General features: G+C 33.5%; 1 protein-coding gene across 2 annotated transcripts in view; it reads right to left on the bottom strand.

Moving 5' to 3' along the window:
• PRKG1 (protein kinase cGMP-dependent 1) overlaps window positions 1-21,639 on the bottom strand; it is a 1,261,642-nt gene that overhangs the window by 103,691 nt on the left and 1,136,312 nt on the right. For both annotated transcript variants that reach the window (XM_057531141.1, XM_007182835.3), the window contains exon 9: window positions 7,627-7,701. In XM_057531141.1, coding sequence (XP_057387124.1) covers window positions 7,627-7,701 — 75 coding nt within the window. The remainder of the gene's footprint in view (window positions 1-7,626; window positions 7,702-21,639) is intronic.

The following is a 21,639-nucleotide window of genomic DNA, read 5'->3' as shown; positions in this document are numbered from 1 at the left end:
CGTATATACAATGGAATATTACTCAGCTATAAAAAAGAATGAAATAATGCCATTTGCAGCAACATGGATGGACCTAGAGATTGTCATACTGAGTGAAGTAAGTCAGACAGAGAAAGACAAATGTCATATGATACCGCTTATATGTGGAATCTAAAAAAATGGAACAAATGAACCTATTTACAAAAAAGGAATAGCATGACAGATGTAGAAAACAAACTTATGGTTACCAAGGGGGAAAGGGAGGGAGGGATAAACTGGGAGATTGGGACTGACATATACACATTACTACGTATAAAATAGATAACTAATAAGAACCTACTGCATAGCACATCAAATGCTACTCAATACTCTATAATGACCTATATAGGAAAAGAGTCTATAAAAGAGTGTATATATGTATATGTATAACTGATTCACTCTGCTGTACAGCAGAAACTAACACAACATTGTAAATCAACTATACTCCAATAAAAGTTAATTTAAAAAGTTAAAAAAAAATAACTTCACAAAGTGGTATAAACTTTACCCAGGGAGATGGTCTGACTTCTCCTTTGAAGTTCTGCTTTTGTCTATGAAACTTAAAGGACCTGAGACCCTCTTGCTTAAACTCCCTGTCTTATACTCTCTCCTTCTTTACTGGATTTAACATGTTCATCTCTCTCTCAATATTGATGATCCATAATCATCCACTACACATTTCTGGCTATTTTACTTGAAATTTCTTATAATTCTGTATAAGTTTATTGACTCTTACTTCTTCAAATCAGATTCATTTTCAATCCATTTAGGGGACTTGATCCCTACCACTCCATCCTAAGATGAAAATGAACCAGTGGTTTGATAAATTCAATTGTCACTTGTTAATTAACACACTAGAACTCTCAACAACATACAATATCACGGTCTCCTCCTCCATTCTTGAAACACACTCCGTTTTTGTCTTCTGTGATGCCGTCTGGTTTTCCTTCTACCTCTCTTCTCTCCTTTTCAGTCTTTGGATGTGGATGTTTTTGTGTGAAATCCTTTCCCTTTCCCTGATTTTTAAATGATAAAGTTCCTTAAGAATCAATCCTCAGTGCCATACTCCTCTCATACACTGCTTTCTCTCTCATGCACATCTTTAATTACCACTTACCATCTAAATTCTCATTATTCTCACATAAATACCAACCTCTTCTCTGAGTTCCAGACCTGCCTAACCATGTCTCAAAATCACCTCATATTTAACCTGAGCAAAAATCAAGTCATGATTATTCCACTCTCCAAATCTGGCAACCAGCCCTCTCTGTCTTCGTGAATGCTACTGCCTGCCGCTGATTTCCAGACCAAACATCCTTGCATCATCCGTGACCTTTCTCCCCTTCATCACCAATATCTATTTCCTTAAGAAGACCTATTGGCTTTGCCATCTAACTAGCTCTCAAATGTTTTTCTCTACTCACACTGCTCTCATTCTAGTCCTGTCTACCATCAGCTTTTACCTGGAAAATATTCTGGTTGTTCTCCTTGCTTTCACTTTTTCACTCCTCCAATCAGAGGAAAGAGTGTTTAATTATAAACCAACTCATCTCATTTGCTAGCTTACAAGCCTGAAGTGCTTTCTTTAAATCCTTAACATCTGATCTCCATCTTGTATATTCTAAGTCCCAGCCATATTGGTACCTTGGTTCCTTGAATATGTAATGTTGTCTCCCATCTTGGGGGCTTTGTACATGTACTTCTGTTTGTCTGTCTAGAATGCTATCTACACTTCCTTACCCAGCTAATACCAACTAATTCTTTCCCAGTCAGTACCAGCTAATTCTTCAAACTTCAGCTCAAATATAGTTAAAATGTTACTTCCTCAGGGAAATCTTCACAGAATAATTAATGTGTCTCTCTCTCTCCTCCACTGGACCATAGGTACCATGAAGGCAAGGAGCATATCTATTTTATTTATTGCTTTATATGTAGCATTTTGTAGGCACACAGAAAATATTTGTTAAATATATGAATGTATATGACAAATTGAATGAACATGAATGATGCTGTTACATGATGGGCTGCTGGATCATTGCAGGAAGTCTTTAAATCAATCAATCTATCTATCTATCTATCTATCTATCTATCTACCTACCTACCTCCCTACCTACCTATCTACCAAGTAATGTAGATTAAAAAACACGACCACACTCAGAGATTTACAGAGATTTTGCCATAAGAAAGAGTTCCTAATGGAAAACAATATTGAGAATCATCAACTTAGATCATAAATAAATGCATTTATGAATCTATATTCATATAACTGTTAGAGCTTCTCAACTGAAGGGCTTAGATATGAATCCCTTCAGCCTTCAGAGCAGCAGGATAGAATCTAGGGCAGCTGAGCCAATTGGTACCATATTCTATACCCATTTTCTATGAGTGTCATGACATAAAATAATTTGAAAAATGCTGCTAGATGGGAACAATTTAGAGGGTTTTTTGGTTGTTTGGTGCTTTTTTTTTTACGAAGTGATCAGGATTTACTTTCAAAAGCACAGTAAATTGAATCAGCAAGGGTACAAATTGAATCAGTCTGAAATACTAGGCTCCATTCATTGTGTTATCAGGTCACCACCAAAATTTTGTTTAAGAAGTATATATAATTGTATCATAAGTGTTTATAATATGATGGGTGCTAAACTGAAAAAAGCAGGATATAAAGTTGTAAATGACTATAAGTATAATTTTAAAACACAAAGATAGTTAATAGCAGTTGTACTTGATTTGTTTAGACTGTGATTTTTATTTTTTTAATCTATATCACTGTATTATTTCTATTAAAGTGAAAATATAAAACATTTTAATTAAAAATAAACATCATTATAAATAAAACACTGACTTTAATTTGTTGTTTTGTTTTTCCGCTCTGTATGACCCTAATCTGGGAATATAGCTGTGGTATATGTAAATCACTTTATTGGAGAGCCACTTTTATATTAAAAATTCCTATGATTAAAATAACTATAAATATAGCATATTTCAACTTAACTTGCTAATATATATAGGTTTTTTATTCAGAAAAAGAGATGTTTTGCCTATAACTGCTGAGTACAATATTCAACAATAAGAAAGAAATGATACTATAACTTGAAAATATTTCATTTAAGTAGTCTGTATTCATATATCAGAAATACTTAGAATGAAATAGAACATCTACATTTTTCTATTTGATTTTCTAGATGGTTATTATTTTTTTTTACAAGACAAGGTGTAAATACAGAGATAGGTCTCTCTACCAAAACAGTACTTTATCATACTAAGTATCATAACTTATTCTTAGAAGTAAATATTGAAAATCATCATGGAATTACACATCAGGCTCCCTACTAAACTGCAAGATCCTTACTATTAGAAAATATGTTTTCTATTTGCTATGCACACTGTAAAATACACTGCCTGACTCATCATGAGTAAATTTCTAAATATTTATTAAATGAATGAATACATAGTCTCTAAGGAAAATAATGTGTATGTTTCATCATATATGCTACTTTCTGCTCTAAATAAGGTTTAATGAGCCTTACCTTCCATCTAAGGTTGTCTCTTTTAATGTCTTTGTGGTTATAACTTCATATTTTAAAAAGAGAAGTCCTTAGTGGATAATTAGCAGCAATCAAGAGAAGCTTAAACATGTCATAAACGTAAAGTTTCTGTCACGAATAATTTTCTTTGTAGGAAATATATCTCGTGAGACAAGCTAAGGGCACATACCCTGCAGCAGAGCAGTTTTGAGAACCATTTCGCTGGGATATTTCTTTCAAGTCAATCTTCTTGGACCAGCCATCCAAACTGAATACTTGGTATGGTTTCTCTGAAAGGGATGGTCTGCTTTCTGCCATTGAAGCCTGATAGTGCTAATAGCTAATAAGTTTCTTATGACTGAGCTTCTAAATGTCTCAACTGAATTGATTTTTATAGTCAGTCCTACTTTTTTTCTTTTTACCGCAAATAGGCATAGTCAATGAGGCAATACCAACAATAACTTCACATGTATAAACAATATGATCATTTTAGTTGGGTTTTAAAAAATATTAATCTTATCTTTAGTGGATTTTGCAAAATCAGGGGGACCTTGAAAAAATAAAGCTCACACAGTGGAGCCAAATCATCACCTCAGTTCTAAATGGTACAGAATTTGCGATCTGTATAGAAATTTAGAGGCATTAACAAAATTACCCAGGGAATTTAGATTAGAGCCCTTTCCTGGATTTCCTGCAATGTTGGCAAACCTTATAAGTTCCTTAAATACAAAGTGAAGGCATAATGTACTTAAGGGGAAGAAATCCAACACAGAGAGAAAAGGGTGCTAACACAAATAGATGTTTAAATGTGTTAGTTCAACTAAAAAGTTTTCCCTGGGGAATAGTTTACAGTTTACCTACTCTGGGTGATAGGATACCTAATTAAAAAGATGCTTTCAACTTCAGAAATCTTCAGATGTTAATTATTTATTAGAAAGCTATAAAATGTTAACAGTGTAAAAAGCATCACAACAGCTGCTCCAGTATTTACTTATTTATTTAGCTATTTTGAGGAATAAAGTTTACATTATCAGTCTCTCTAGAATTTAGATCAATGGTCTTAGACTTTTTTTTTCATCAAGCTATTCCCATTTTCTAAATAATAATATTAAGGTATGTGGGTTATGTACTCATTTGGATTTAGTATTAATTGAATAGAAAAATTCAAACTAATTTATCCTAGTTGATTTATATTCAAGTATAAATATAATGGCTAATTTATAATCTCTTAAATTTAATAGTTCAAATAACAATACTTAGAGGTAGGTCATCATTTCGTTGCCCATTTTGTTCTTTAATCATAATTGAACTTTCTTTTAACTAAATGTTTCTAGTTTTATAAAATTGGTATTTGTGGATATTTCCCAGTCTAGGTTTAATTTTACGACACTCTGCTAAACTGAGTCTAGTTTGCCTACATAAGATTAAAGACTCCTTGCCCAGATAAAATTAGTTTACATAACACATGTGCAATAATTGTCTATAAATCAAACCATCTAGCAAATGCATTAGGGTATATTTCCAATGATTACTTCTACAAACAACACCATCTACTTTTACAGCCCTTTATAATTTACCAAGTATTTTTACATATCACCATTAATTAAATCACAAAAATAACACTTCATAGATAAGATAATGATACTGAGAGATAGCTGTTAAGACATGACCAAAATCACTTGTTGGAAATGACAGAGCCCGGAACAGAACTCGAGGCTTCTGGTCCTCATTCAGAGTCATGTTTTTCATACTGATGGATTCTCTTCCAATGTGAAGAACTGTTGCCATACCTATTTTCTAAATTGTCTGAATCTGAATTTCAGTGTATTTGTTTTCCTTCCTGCCTTTAGTTGAAGCACGTGCAGGTGAACCGATAAATGCCCAGAATTCATGAGATACACATACAGTTTAACCTTTGTAAGGCCAACAGTACACTGAGAAGGATATAACTAATTCATAATTGCTTTCCTGCCACTGATCAATTTTAAGCCAGTGACTGGCCTTGACTTTGGGTAGAGTAAATAGGAGTTATACAAAAACTTTCATTAGAGAATCTGTCTAAAGTTTAACAGAGAAACAGAACTAGATCAAAGAATATTTTAGTTTAAAAGACTTTTGACTTTTCCAGTAACTCTACAAATATTTAAATAGTTGCTCAAGTAGATTCTAGACAAATTTTAAAGATTACCATTAACTGTATACATAAGTACACATTTATATAAAGTGGTGTGTGTGTATATGTATATATACAAATATAAATATATATAAAATGACCCATAGTAACTTTAACTGAATATATAAACTCAAGAAAAACTTTGCTGACATAAATTATAAATATGACCTTTTATATTGCAAGAAAATGTTCCTCTAGGGATAATGTCCAATAATAACAAAGTTTTATAACTTTTAAAACTGATAAGGCCCCTTAAATGGCCCCCCTGTACCATCTCAGGATGATTAGTGTAACTACCAGAAACTAAAGTCTAAACTTAGCATTAATATGTATTTTAACCTAATGTAGAAAACCAGAAAATTAATACCAATCAGACACAGTACAGGCAATACTGAGGACTTTGTGGAGTTTGATGTTAAAACTGGCTTTGTGTAACTTCCTCAGCAAATCTTAGCAGAGGCACTGCTGGCCTTTGACTACAGGATGTAAGTCTATGTCCCTCCAAGGAACAGAGGAAACAAAAGCAAACTACATAGAGAAGAAAATGTGAATATATTTATACAGCTTTGAAAATAATAGAATTTTATCAGTCAAAATGAATAATAGTAATCAGTTAATTAGTTCTAGCCCAAATTTTTAATCTTCATAGGTTCTCAAGGCAAAAGAAATTATTTTATTCCTTTTGCTTTTTAGGTTACTACAAGACCAACCAATCAAATTCTTCCCCTGCACTATCTACTTACTGATATTTGTTGATTAAATCCTTCAGGTATCCTGTATGATAACAAATACTAAATTGGTTTTACTTAAATTACTTTCTTGGGAGAAAGAGGAGAATTATATAGATTACACTTTTAAAAAAAAGTAACCTAACAATTTTGCAGAAGAGTCAATCTCAAATTACTTCACATTTTTGTTTAAAAAAAATTAAAGCTTTGTTTTAAAGTAAATTATTCTAGTAGATAAAAAGGTACTTTGTTATATAAAAATGACAATTAATGGCATATGTACTATCTCATATCATTATGATAACTTAGTGTCATTGAAGTTGTGAACTAAAATTCATTTTATGGCAAGACAAGAAAATTCAAACAAAAATTTTACTCTGCCCTTTGGCCTCCTCTCTCCCCTCACTGTGCCTTGTGTATCTATGTTATGCGTCGACCAAACCTTCCCCATAGGCAGAAATACCTGCTGAACCATAAAGAGCAACATTCTCCTAGAGTCAATAAGACAACTCCTTAATGATAACTTTCCTACTTGAACTCAGAAGGGGTCATATGACACTTAGATCTGGATTATGTCAATAATACATCATTTGATGTACAGCCTTCTGTCTCAAATAACTTGTGTAACTGTGCCTTGACTTCTAATAGGCAGAACAGTTCTCAGAGCTTTCTGAGCTGCTCTTCCCAGGTTATAATCCTCAAATTTGGCTTGAATAAAATTTTCCATTTCTTTCTTAGATAGACTGATTAATTTTCGCCGACAAAGTTCAATGTAAAGCAATGGTGTATTCACGAGAAAATATTTCCAGCGTTATTATTTTTCATACAATTTCACAAGCAACTGGTGAACACAGCCGCAATTCATTCAGAAAGTGTTTTCAGTGGAAGAAATAATGTGTTAACATTCAATTGTTTATACTGGATTTTAAACTAACCATTTTCCCTTGTCCAGATGATCTTCCTCACAAAATTAAGGTTTCATGTTCAAGGAGAGATGTACTTACTAAGTGAGTATACTATGTAATAATTACCTTGAATAGCTTGCTTATTTTTACTCTTAAGTAGCTACTTTCTTCCTATCAGAGTGTAGAGCTTTAAGTCCAACAAAATATTTGATCTCACTTCTATTCAAAATCGTTTTTTGAAAATCAAAATTAAGACCCCCCGAAATTTCACTTACTTCGCTTTAGCTTCTGCATCTTCATATGCTTTATTAGAAACATCATCCAATCCTCCAATCAAATGCTTGAAAGAGCTGTCAGAGGAAAAACACAGTGATTAGGATAAATCCTCTGCAAAACTGTAACAATGACAACCTAGTCAATGATATATTGAAACAATCTGAAAGGATCTAAATAAAAATGAATGCAAACATTTAATCTAGGTACATTATTAAGAAACTTATGTGATAATGATATAAATTGAGAGCAGGGACTTCTTTTAAAGTGCTGTGAGATTTTACATTTTAATTTTAAACCTCTATAATATTAATACATGCAAATGGCTTTGTGTGTTGTGAGTATTAAAGAACAAAATAGGCATGAAATGTATAGCATGTTTGCCGATTTAAATTTAAATGTTGCTTTATCACTTTTACATACACTTTTTAAAAAAAACTATAAAGAGGAACTTGACACTCTGCTGGGGGGGTGGGGGGCTGGCTATAAGGGGACTGGAGCAGCTATTACCTCAGGCCCTTGGGTAATGATCTCATCTGAGGGTCAGGGTATCTAGAATGCTGGGCTAAATACACTAAGTATTTCTAATACAAAAAGGGACCAAAAGAAAATGACTAGACAGAAAGCCAAGGAATCAAGAACTGTATTCTACAGAGTGTCAAGTTTTCTGTAATGAATTTGTTAATGAAGGTCAAATGAATGAATGAGCAATAGGCAGCAGTCCTTATAAAATTTTCAAAAATATAATTAATGATAAAATAAATTGATAAATATAACCCCCATGGTTGAGAATAGTTCAAATATGATTTTGGCCATTGTTCTTCATGTGGTAAAATTCCCCATTTCCCCACAGAATATCTTGGTTATTACTTAGAGAAAGTCTGCTTTTACAGAAACTCCTTAAGGCTAGATGAGTTGATACTGTAAAGTAAAATACAATATTTCTTTTATTATGAATAAAATGATAATATCTGGTTGATTTTCTGTTTTCATAAATAACATGAAATTTAAGCACAGAGAGTTTAAGTTATTTATCCAAGATGACAGCAATTTAGTAGCATATCCAGAATTATAATCCATATTCTCTGATACCCACTCCTGTCCTTTATAATACTTAGATATTCTTGATACAACCAAATCCAAACATTGTGAAAAGGCATTGACAGAGAGGAACCAAAGTGCATTCAGTGGTAAAACCAAAGAACAACAACCACTAAAACTTAGCTTTTCAAACACACTCGAATATATTAATAGATTGTGCTCTTAGACATTTAAAACACATAGTAATTTTGAGAATTCAAATAGTTAATAAAAATTCCTGTCTTCCTCCTAGTATCTACTTAAGTTAAGCAGATCAGTGTATTATCAACGAATTAGAGAGCAAACTGATAACAAATTTGATAAAGATGGAGATTTTTTTACTTAAGAAAATCTGTTCATCCCACTAGGCTCAATTAAAACCATGCAGATCACTTTTTGAAAATACAGTTTGAAATTTCTGTTAGTAAAGTATACAAATGGAAAAGCCTACATCTGGCCAATCTGTACAGAGTTTTAAAAGTAGAAACCGTTTAATCACAGCAATAAGTTTAAAAGTAAGGTTAGCTTGATTGGGGGGAAAAAAACATTTTTAGACCTGGTAATGAGCTGTTTATATCCCTTTTTTGTTAAATCTTAGTCATATCCATGATTTAAAAAGAATGAACAAAAGAAGTATTTGAAGTAAGACTTTTTCATATGTCTTCTTAAATGCCCTTGGTTTAAAATACAAATTTTCTATGGGGTAGTAATGATCCAATATTTATGATTTTTTTTTTTTTACTACTAGATTAAAAAAAAAATTAAGGGAAATTATATGTACTTACCAAAGGCCCCTATTTTGAAATAAGAGAAAATTATTTTTGAAATAAATTCTCTCTGAGGAAACCCTTTTCATTTAATGTGCAATTGATTTTTTATTATGGAAATATTTTTTAAACTGAGAGAATAAATTAAAGACTTACTCATAGTTCTCTAACCACAAATAACTAATAGGAACATCTTTAGGTAATTCTTTTTTTTTTTCCTCTGCATAACTTTATTGTTGTTGTTTATAGAGATGTAATCATAAAGTAGCTATGATTTAATATGATTTATTATCTTGAGTTTTAACTTACTCTTACATCATAAGTGAATACTTTTATTTTTAAAAACTCCATAAGCAATATTTTCACAGCCAAAGTAATAGGTCCTCACATGTATACACATGATAGAATATCTACTTATCCATCTACACACACACACACACAGACATGAACACACATATACACTCACATACGCACACAGATGAAGGAGCGGGCATGGCAACTATCTATAAAAACATTTATATCTATACTCTCAATTAGAGATTAAACATATGGAATTTCTTTTTGAAATAAAAACATGCAGAATTATAATCTTGACTTTAGAATTGGAAACATATGTCCTTTATAAATAATCTTTGTTTAGAAAGCAATCCTGGCCAAATAATTTTTTGAAATATGAAACAAATGCATTCTGCTAATATTCTGTTTCCTCAAACAATAAGTTAACCAGTATACTTAACTAGCAGTTTTAAGAAAATGTAGCATTTTCAAGCAATATTAATAAGTTCCAAATAACTGTCTCTATGTATCTCTGTACTGATCAGTGAATAATTTAGGACATCTTGATAAACGTAATTGATGGCATTTCAGAATTTATCACTCCTGGTGCAAGTATGAACTAATTAGTATTTCATTTCTCCCTGTCACAGACACTCTGTAGGAACATCTGCCGTTGTGTGGACCCTCATCAAACAGACTTTTGAGAAAGTATTACTATAGGTATCAGATGCCTTTTAAATATTTACTCGGGTCCTAGGACATTTCTTGACTACTAAAGGAGAAGACTTTGGTGTTTCAATCAGAAAGGGATTATAATATAAAGTTTTGAAAACATTAACAACTGAATGAGCAGAAAGCATACCATTATTTATCAGTTATAACAAATATAGAAGACTAGAGGAAAATCATTAAATTCTCTCTTTAAACAAACTCACAATTCATGTATGAGTTATATTTTAGCACTGTAAAATAAAATAGCCAACTTCACATATACTCAACATAATTCTGGAATAAACATAGGGGACATTAATGAGCAAAAGACTTTAATTTAGGGCATTTCAACAGCAAACCTTATTGCACACACACTAAGCATGAAGCACTCTTCTGCTACTTTTCTTGGGATATAAAATCAAACTTGAACAAGTCTTGACTGAATTTTTTAAGGAGGTGGATAACATGTTATTAGTTGAGTGTATGAAGGTAGAAAGAGAGCAAATGGAAAATCCCTCTTATGCTTAATGCTTATAGTTTAAATGTACTTATAAGGAAGGGATGGAAAAGGAAGAAGAAAGAAGGAATGAAGGAAGGAGAGAATGATGGATGGAGGAAGGGAGGAGCGAGAAAGGGAGGGCAGAGGAAAAAAGAAAAGAAGGAGGGAGGGAGGGGGGAGCAATGATGACTTTCACATCAAGAATGGTGTTTATAGAAATTTTCCTTAAGTAATATCAGTTAACAGGGCTGCATTTCTCATTCCAGGAAATTTGTCTGTTTTAGAACATTATAGTGACAGTAACTCAGTGGGTAATAATTTCAGTTATTAAGATGTTTTCATTATTAAGCCAAAACATCCTTTTGAAGGGGGCTGATTACTCAGTGGTATGTCTTAAAAGTGTATAATTTTGTTCTTCAGTTGTGATATGATGAGACTTCGTCTAGAGAGAAACAGGCTATTATATTATTAGAAAGGCAGTTCAAATATCAGAGATCAGCATTATCATGCTGCTAAAAAACAACAGCATTTATATTCCACTTTACAGTTTACAAAGCACTTTTTATATTCATAAATCATGTATGCAATAACATACAGTAGTCAATTTAGTCCTCATGATCTCCTATCCCCTATTAAACTATATTGTTTAGGAATCTTACATAAAAATGTTTAAAATAGAATCTTTTCAAATTCAAAAGAGGATGGGAGAAAAATCTCAAAACTTATTTAGAACATTTTCTTTATTACATCCTTAAATAAGATGGTAATCTATTCTTAAGAGTTAAAGATTATAAGTCAAAATAAGTCAAAAGTAAAATCTTAAATCAGAAAGTATTGCAAATACTTCAATAGTGCTAAGCAAAACATTTGTCAAGCATTATCTGAACTCTTACATAGCTCTCTTAATTTGACAGTGTATATGATTATAGCCCATTAGACTTTTTTAACATGAATCTTGGATAAATCCTTTAAAATATATTTATTAAAAGAAAATAGAAATTCAGTGTCCAAATTAGTTGGGACAATTGTTACTTAGCTACGTCCAAGATTTTAGAGGCTTCCTTCATTATTTTGCTGCTTTTATTGAAAAAATCTATTAATTCACTTTGTGGCTTCAGGTAAATGCTCTTGTGTTTGTTACGTTATTTTTGATTTTTTAATTTTTAATTAGCAGTCATAATTATTAGTGGTTTATACTATCAAGTAACATATGAATACATTTCTTTAGAGGGAAAATGAGCCCCAAATACAATAAAACCAGCCAACTTCTGTAATTTTTCAATTATCCACCCCTCCATCCATCCATCCATCCATCTGTTCATCCACATACATATTTATGCAATGCCTATAATCCATAAAGAACGACTCAAGCTACTGTGGATTATAGAAAGAGAATAATATACACCCTTCTGGAATTTACAGCCTTATATTAGAGATGAGAAACAATTATAATACAAGGCAGGAGGTGAAGAATGGTTGAATACTTATCAGAAGGAAGGCTCTAGTGTCTATAAAAAGAAAGTTATCTACTCAAAATTATATATGATAGTAGTTTCAGAGAAAGCAGTGATAATTTTATGAGCAGTTTTCTTATCAGTATTTTTATTCTGTACATATGTTTATATTTGCAAGCAAAATTACACACATTAGTGTGTAATGTGTAATCCAAATTACACATTAATTAATGTGTAATCCAAAACATAATTGATAAAGTGGAAACTCTGGAGAGAAGGGAATAGGTCTTTATCCAGAGAAGGCCTTCCCTGCTCATTTCCCAGGCTTTTTTTCACATTAGCTGGAGTAAACCAGCAGATGCCCAGATTATGTGTTTGCTTTGACCACTCATGTATGGTCGAGTTCTTAGCCAAATATAGGGTGTTGGGTTTGGCATATTCAATAATCTGAAATAAATCCTCTTTTTTTTCTATTCCTCTTTGGTCCCAGCCACCATTCTCTCTCTTATGAATTATTAAAATTTCTTTTTTTTTTTTTTTTTTTTTTACTGCCACTCTTGTCCTTATACAGTAGGCAGGGTAATCTTTTAAAAAAGTAAATCAGATCATGTCACTCCTCTATGACCTCTCTGACTGATTTCTTTCCTACTATGCTCCCTCTGACTTTATAACTTTTTAAAAAATTAATTAATTCATTTATTTATTTATTTTTGGCTGCGTTGGGTCTTTGTTGCTGCACGCAGGCTTCCTCTAGTTGCGGAGAGCGGGGGCTACTCTTCGTTGCAGTGCGCGGGCTTCTCACTGCGGTGGCCTCTCGTTGCGGAGCACCGGCTCTAGGCGCACAGGCTTCAGTAGTTGTGGCTCACGGGCTCTAGCGCACAGGCTCAGTAGTTGTGGTGCACGGGTTTAGTTGCTCCGTGGCATGTGAGATCTTCCCAGACCAGGGCTCGAACCCGTGTGCCCTGCACTGGCAGGCGGATTCTTAACCACTGTGACACCAGGGAAGTCCCTCCCTCTGACTTAAGAATACATCGTTTGCATCTCCCTCAGGGCCTTTGACCTCTGCCTCGAATATTCTTTCTCTAGATCTTTGCATGGCTTTTTCTTAAAGCCATTCATGTCTCAGCTTAAGTGTGTCCTCTTCAGACAGGTCTTCCCTGACTAACCATAGCCAAGTAGCCTTTACCTCAAACCCTAACTGCTGTTACTCTCTGTCACTTTAACCCCTTTTATTTTCATATCAGCATTTATCACTTGTTAAAAACTACTTTGTTTAAATATCTATTGTCCTTCCCACACTACAACTAGTTTCATGAGATCAGGGACTTAGTCTTATTTATCAATAACTCTTTAGGAACTAGAATATTGCCTGGTGTATAATAGAAAGTTGAAACGAATTAATGGATAGGTGGGGGGCTCATTCATTCATTTACTCATTCATTCATTTATTGTGTGACCAGGAGAAGACAAGAAAACACTTAAGTTTTTTTGAAGCAAAGTTTTATATAAAATTCAAGGTTTACGAGTTGAAAGTGTGTGCCTCTTTGAACATTTACCTATATGAACGATGAACTTTTAAGACAAAGGTTTAGTTAAAATGAACTCATCATCTAAATTTGGGGTCCTAACGAAGACATACATTGCTATAAATATGGGTTTGAAACACTTACCGATTTATCATTGAACTGTATATGGGACAGTAACTTAGCGTAATTATTTTAGCCTATAATGGAATTTATATCCATGAATCCCAGTTGGAACTAAAGTGAAAGAAAGAATTTTAAAATGTAGCACAACTTTCATTTTCAATCAAAAGCAGAAGAGATTAGAATCAAGTCTCATGTGGTAGTTTAGCCTTTTGAGTTATAGAGAAAAATATGCTTTTAAGTATAGACTGCAGTAGCATGCCAAATTCATAAGTTTCATTTCCTCCAGATTTTCCTATTTTCAAAGCAGAATCTATGGCAACAATGGATACTTTGTCTATTCAATATTTTTTCAAGCTTATTTACTTAGAAATAATTTGAAATTTATAAATTTATATATTTTAATCAAAATTGTCTAAAAATAAGTAGGCCATTTTATTAAAAACAATAAAACTCCATTGATGATATATTTTAGTTTATGTAGATATATCAGTTATATCAGATATCAGTTAAAACAATCTATATTTTTTGTAACTATTTAAAGACTGCCTCTAGAAAACTTTGGCTAAGAAAAGTGGCATGGGAACATAAAATATTATGAAAGTCACTGATTTTTTTTAAGTAAATTAAAAATGAAATGCTAGGATGGCACAATAAACCTACCTCAGAATATCTTTTTAGTATACTTATTTATGCCTTGAAACTGAAACAAAGACAACATTAGTCTCTAGCGTAACATTTTTACAAAAATCGGTCTGTCTGGATTTTTATTTCAGATCGATTCTGCTCTTTTTATTTCTTCAAAGAATCATTAGACGCTAAGAAATAAATATATCCTTTAATGACACAAATTAGTGATCAGAAAATCTTGTAATAAAAATATCAAGCAAGACATGAAAATGTTAACTAGCATGTGTTAGGAATTATACAAACTATTTCATGTGAGTTTATCCTGTTTTACAGATAAAGCAACTGAGGCTAAGACAACTAAGTAAACTCAAGGTTATATGACTAGTAAGTATCAGAATGAAGTTTAAATGGAGGCAGACTGACTCTAATACCCATAATACCAACTGTTACATCATTTCTATCTCCCACTATGGAAAGCTGAAGCCAGTTGGTTAATGCTGGGGCTAGAATTTGATATCAAATATCTGCTTTCTCTCACATCCTCCCTTTGTGGTCAATCCAGTTCTTTAAGACAACTAACTTTTATTTTAACAGATCATCTTATGTCTTCTATTGCATTATATGGAAGTTCCAATTAGGAAACATATTCATCTGCTAAGGATACCCCCGACAAAATACTACAAAATACTACAGCCTGTGTAAGCTTAACCACAGAAATCTATTTTCTCACGGTTCTGGAGGCTGGGAGTCTAACGTCAAGGTGCCAGCAGGGTGGGTTTCTGGTGAAGTCTTTCTTCCCGACTTACAGCCCCTTCTTACTGTGTCCTCACATGGCCTTTCCTCTGTGTGCACACCCTCCTGATGTGTCTTCCTCTAATTATAAAACACCAGTCTTTTTGGATTAGTCCCACCCCCACCCATGGCCTCATTTAACCTTGTTTACCTTGTAAAGGTCCTCTCTCCAAATACAGTCATACTAGGGGGTTAGGGCTTCAACATACGGATTTGGGAAATATTCAGTTCATAATAGAAAGTTTCATGAAGAGATCTTAACAGCAATTTAGAAGATACATCTTCTTGTGTATCTGGGCTCTTTAAGAACATTTTTATTTGTAATTTTTGAGAAGTTCATAAAACTTAAATTCTTGGTTTCCATTTCTTACCCTGGACCTAAAGTACACTGACATTATCACTGTATTTCTCTCCCAGGGAAAGCAGCACCCCAACTTCTTTCTAAAGAAAATCCCGTCTTCATTACTCCTGATCACAAACCCTATCATTACTCTCCTCTGGACTCTTGCTCCATCAATTACAATAGTTCTTATTGTTCCATCGTCTCCCTTTAGACTTTTCCTTCCTTTCAGTTTAGAACGGTCTCTCCAATCCTAAAACACAAAACCATCCTTATGACTAAATAGCCAATTTGAATAAACTTCATTTCCTATCTCTCACCCTCAGTTTTCATTTAATTCTCAACCTACTGTAACCTAGCATTCTGTTCCCATTTTTCTTTCACTCTTATTACAACTTTTCCCTCAAAGTTATCACTTATCTGCTGTTAATCCCAATGGTCCCTTTCCAGCTCCCATCCTCAGTGACCTACCTGAGAGTCATGGCCCTGCTGGCCTTCTCTGGTTGTAGCCATGAAACAGAAACTTGTGCCCGTGCGCTGAACTACCCTATTCTTTCCCCTGATTCTCCTCGTCTTCCTCCTCTATGCCACTTCTCAGCATGTGTCACACACACACACTTCTTCCTCTCCTATCCCTTAAAGGCAAGCAGCTACCCAAATTATGTCCTTTGCCCTCTTTTTCCACTCGATTGACTTATTTTTCTTAAATATTTATTGTTTACGACATGTTTAGTCTTGTTTTTTACCGCCATCATCTCACTGAAATCTCACAACAACTCTATGAGGTAAGTACAATTAACCCTACTTTACAGAAGCTTTACAGCAGGTGTTCTCAAACTCAGCACTACTGATATTTTGGATCAGATAATTCTTTATTAGAATATTTGGCAGTTTCCCTCACCTTTACCCACTAGATATCCTTAGAAAACCCAATTGTGACAATTAAAAATGTCTCTAGACATTGTTGGTGTCTCCAGGTGGAGAAAAAGAAACAAGAGATGATGAGGCTTAGAGAGATTATGTAACTTGCCTGAGACCACAGATCTAGAAAAGGGGGTAAATCTGTGATTTGATCCCAGGTAGACTGATCTTTAATACAATAGACCCTAGTTCTTATATAATACACTAATTACACTTTTCTTTAAGCTCTCCCAGAAAAAATAATTTATTCTTAAGACTTTAGTTAGGATCCCCAGGTCAATGAATTTCAAATCTATATCTCTATCCTTGAACTCTCCAGATCCACAGTGCCATCAGGTCACTCAGTGTCATATGCATATTTCACCAGCAACTCAAACTCCACCGTAACTGCATTAACTACCTTCCATCAAGACTTGCAGCTAAGTTCCCTGTCTCCCTTAATGGCATTATCATTTAACCAGGGATGCAGGCTAGAAATCTTGGTGTTATGTATGACTCTTCACTTTTACCGAAGTTCATCAGGTCTATCTCTGTAAATCTCTCCTGAACTGGTTCCTCCCTGTCAATGCTACTTCCATTGCCTTATTCAGGCTGTTGACACACTTCCTTACCTCAAAAGCATCATACTTGGTTTCTCTGCCTCAGTCTCTCCCACTCTATTCTTTTAAAAAGATTCTTCCAACAGAATCTAGCTTGCCAGTTAACAATTTGTTGGTATAAAAGCAACTGCTTAAACAGGGTATAAGAGACATCATGGTCTTGGAGTCAGACATCCTTGGATTTCTAATCCAACTATGTGGTTCTGAAAAAGTCATTGAGTCTATCTGATTCTCCATTTCCTTTTCTGGATTTTTTATGTCATCTTTTCCCACAGGACTATTGTAAGGATTAACTGAGATGAAAGAGTATTAAAACAAAGAGTGGGTGAGGGATAAATTAGGAGTTTGGGATTAACATATATACACTGCTATATATAAAATAGATAACCAACAAGAACCTACTGTATAGCATAGGGAGCTATACTCAATATCCTATAATAACCTATAAGGGAAAGGATCTGAAAAAGAATAACTATCTGTCTATAAATATATATACATATATAACTGAATCACTTTGCTGTATACCTGGAACTAACAACACTGTAAATCAACTATACTTAATTAAAAGAGTATGTTTATAAATATAGAATTAGAGGGGAAAAGGCAATTAATCTATGCTTTCCATTTTAACAAATGACATAGACACAAATGATTTTGAATATGTGTATTTCTTAAAGTTCTATCAAATTATTTGCTTTATCATTAACATTGTATAGGAAGTATGATAGCTCACAGTTGTGTGAGTATCGGTTTCTTCTGTATCAATAGAATAAAATTGTCCTATTGGCAATTACTTCGTGTAAATAAAGGAAATAAAACTCTTGAAAAATTATACAAAAAAATAAATAAATAAAACAAAGGCATCATATTGAGAGAATTCATACATTAACTTCCCTGAACTCTTCCCTTCTTCTCCACCACTGAGCACACTCTGTATAATTTATGAATTGGGACCTTCTCACATCATAACTTGTGGTCCATATTTTAATTAGTCATGGAGATAATTTCTATTTTTCCCTGTCTATTTGTCCTTTTCAGGTACTTTGTTAGCCTTTAGTATTTACTTCTGACATTTCAGAAAAAGGCTATTTGAACTTTTATATACTCTCACAATTTTCTGAAGCCTTTTAAATGTGTTTATAATGTCCTCCAGCACAAAGAAGCAATTGCAAAAGACTGAACTACCTTCTAAGTTTTAGTTGTCAAAAACTAAGCTTCATGTATCAATTACAAGAGAAGAATAAATGTCAAACTAACTGTTCAAGGATGATGACATATTTCATGCCCTGGGCTGAATTGCCCCGTCATGTCTTTTAAGATGATTTCAACCAAAAATATCAAGCTGGTCAGGTTGCAGTGCAACAGATGTTCTCATACATTGTCACTGGGGAGTAAACTGTATAATGGTTCTAGATAACAATGAAAAAATATGTATATTATTTGAAGGTAAAAATATATGATGCAGAAAAGACAGTCTCGTCAATAAGTGGTGCTGGGAAAACTGGTCAGTTACATGTAAAAAGTGAAATTAGAACATTTTCTCACACCATATACAAAAATAAACTCAAATGGATTAAAAAAATCTAAATGTAAGACTGAAAGCCGTAAAACTCCTAAAATAAAACATAGGTAGTATACTCTTGATATAAGTCTTAGCAATATTTTTTTGGATCTGTTTACTCAGGCAAGGGAAACAAAAGCAAAATAAACAAGAGGGACCTAATTAAACTTAAAAGCTTTTTCACATTGAAAAAATTAAAAGACAATGCACTGAATGGGAGATAATATTTGCAAATGATATATCTGATAAGCAATTAATATCCAAGATATATAAAGAGCTTATACGGCTCAATATCAAAAAAAAAAACAACTTAATTAAAAATGGGCAGAAGACCTGAGTAAACATTTTTCCAAAGACATACAGATGGTCATCAGGCACATGAAAAGATGCTCAACATCGCTAATCATCAGGGAAATGCAAATCAAAACCACAATGAGATATCACCTCACACCTGTCAGAATGGCTATCATCAAAAAGACAAGAAATAACAGGTGTTGGAGGATGTGGAGAAAAGGGAACCCTTGTGCACTACTGATGGGATTGTAAATTGGTGTAGCCACTGTGGAAAACAGTATGGCAGTTCCCCACCTGATCCCGCCCCCCCCCCCCAAAAAAAGAGATAGAACTGCCATATGATCCTATAATTTCACTTTTGGGTATTTACCCAAGTAAAACAAAACCACTAACTGGGAAAGATATATGCACCCTAATGTTCATAGCAGCATTATTTACAATAGCCAAGATGTGGAAGCAGCATAACAGTCCATCAACAGATGAATGGATAAAGATGTAGCATATACACAATAAAATATTACTCAGCCATAAAAAAGAATGAAATTTTGCCATTTGCAACAACATGGGTGGACCTGGAGGGTATTTTTTTTCCTCATACATCATGATTGTCATACATCTCACCTGGACCCCCCTCATATGGATGCATTTAATGTGTTAATATCTTTCTAAACTCTGACACTAAGCACTGAGCTCAGTATTACAAATACAGTCTGGTCAGTGTTGACTACAGGAGGATTATAACTACCTCTTGTCTCAACACTCTACTGTAGCCTAAACTTCCATTTTTTGTAGTTGCAACCAACTCAGGGCCACTGTACTACCCAACCCGAGGGGATCAAAATATAATCTACAGTTATATAAGCCTCAACTCCAACCTGGCCTCTGGGTCTTGATCAAGAAACATCTCCAAAAAACATGTTTGCTCCTCTCTGAATCAGATGATCAGAGGTGCTCTTGAAGACCTGGAGGGCATTATGCTTAGTGAAGTAAGTCAGACAGAGAAGGACAAACACTGTATGATTTCACTTATATGTGGAATCTAAAATATAAAGCAAACAAATTAATATAGCAAAACAGAAACAGACTCACTGATACAGACAACAAACCAGTGGTTAACCAATGGGAAGAGGGCTAGAGGATTAAGGGGAAGAGGATTAAGAGGTATAAACTACTAGCTATAAAATAAATATGACACAGAGATGTAATGTACCGAAAAGGAAATACAGCCAATATTTAATGATAACTTTAAATGGAGTGTAATCTATAAAATTAATGAATCACTATGTTGTACACCTGAAACTAATATAATATTGTAACTCAACTATACTTCAATAAAACACTTTAAAATAAATAAAACTTCATATATATTTTGAATCAGAAATTCCACTACTGACTAGCTCCTCAAGGAAATTCTTCTAAAGAGGGACAAAGACATATGCAAAGAATTCTTTTTCTTTTTTTGCAAAGAATTCTTTACAAAATAAAAAATTAAAATGAGCTTACATGTCCAAACACTTTTAAGAAACTGAGACAAAGAGACTCAACTTCTGCTCATAAGATATTTTAATTTACATGGTAAATAACGAATGCATGTGGTAAGGCAGTGTGATGTAATAGGCCTTGAAAACAGAGAGAATTAGGTTCAAACACTACTTTGCTACTTATAAGCCATATTGTTTTGTGACACGATACTTCAGCTCTCTAGAGCCAACTTTACCTTTAAAAGAGAGGATAAAAATATTCTTTTCATGTTTGTGAGAGTAATTATGTATGTATGTATGTGTATACCTATTATCAGGCTATCTATCTATCTCAACTAGCTTTGTGATTGGCACATGTGCTCAGTAAATGACAGGGCAAATTTATCTATCTGTATATCTATCTGTCTATACCTATCCATCTGTATGTGTGTATATATGTATTATTTATGCTACCCCTGTATGGGGACAAAGTAGGAAAGAAAATTAGGCAGTGGGATGTCACTATTCAAGGTAATATACTGAAATCTTAACAGTAGTTAACTTTGAATGGCAGGATTATATTTATATTTTTCTCTACTTTCCAATTTTCTCAATGAGCAGCTAGTAAGTTTATAATCACCTGACACTGACTATATAAAAAGGTAAAAACCAAGCAAAGAGGAGAGAGAAAAATCAAGCCTGTGAGAATAATGCAATAAATAAAAGTTCCCACTCAGCCCAAGTGGGTTTCTCACCTGGATTAAAATATACTATCTCTAGTTCACCTGGGAGGACAACATCATCTTTATTAACTATCAAATAATGATTTGTCTTTGCTAGTCTGGTTTCTGTGTTAATATTAGGTCAATTACATGATTCTAGCAGGGGCGGTGCATAATATGACCATTACACTTCATCCAGACTAGTAAATTTTGAAAGGTCCTCCTTTGTAAGTAAAGCTTAGTCTGGGAATAAGATTTCACTG

Source organism: Balaenoptera acutorostrata, chromosome 16 (genome assembly GCF_949987535.1).
Source record: "Balaenoptera acutorostrata chromosome 16, mBalAcu1.1, whole genome shotgun sequence".
In the NCBI taxonomy this organism is placed as follows: Eukaryota; Metazoa; Chordata; class Mammalia; order Artiodactyla; family Balaenopteridae; genus Balaenoptera; species Balaenoptera acutorostrata.
Note: the sequence above shows the minus strand (reverse complement) of the source record. Positions and strands in the feature narration are given on the sequence as shown.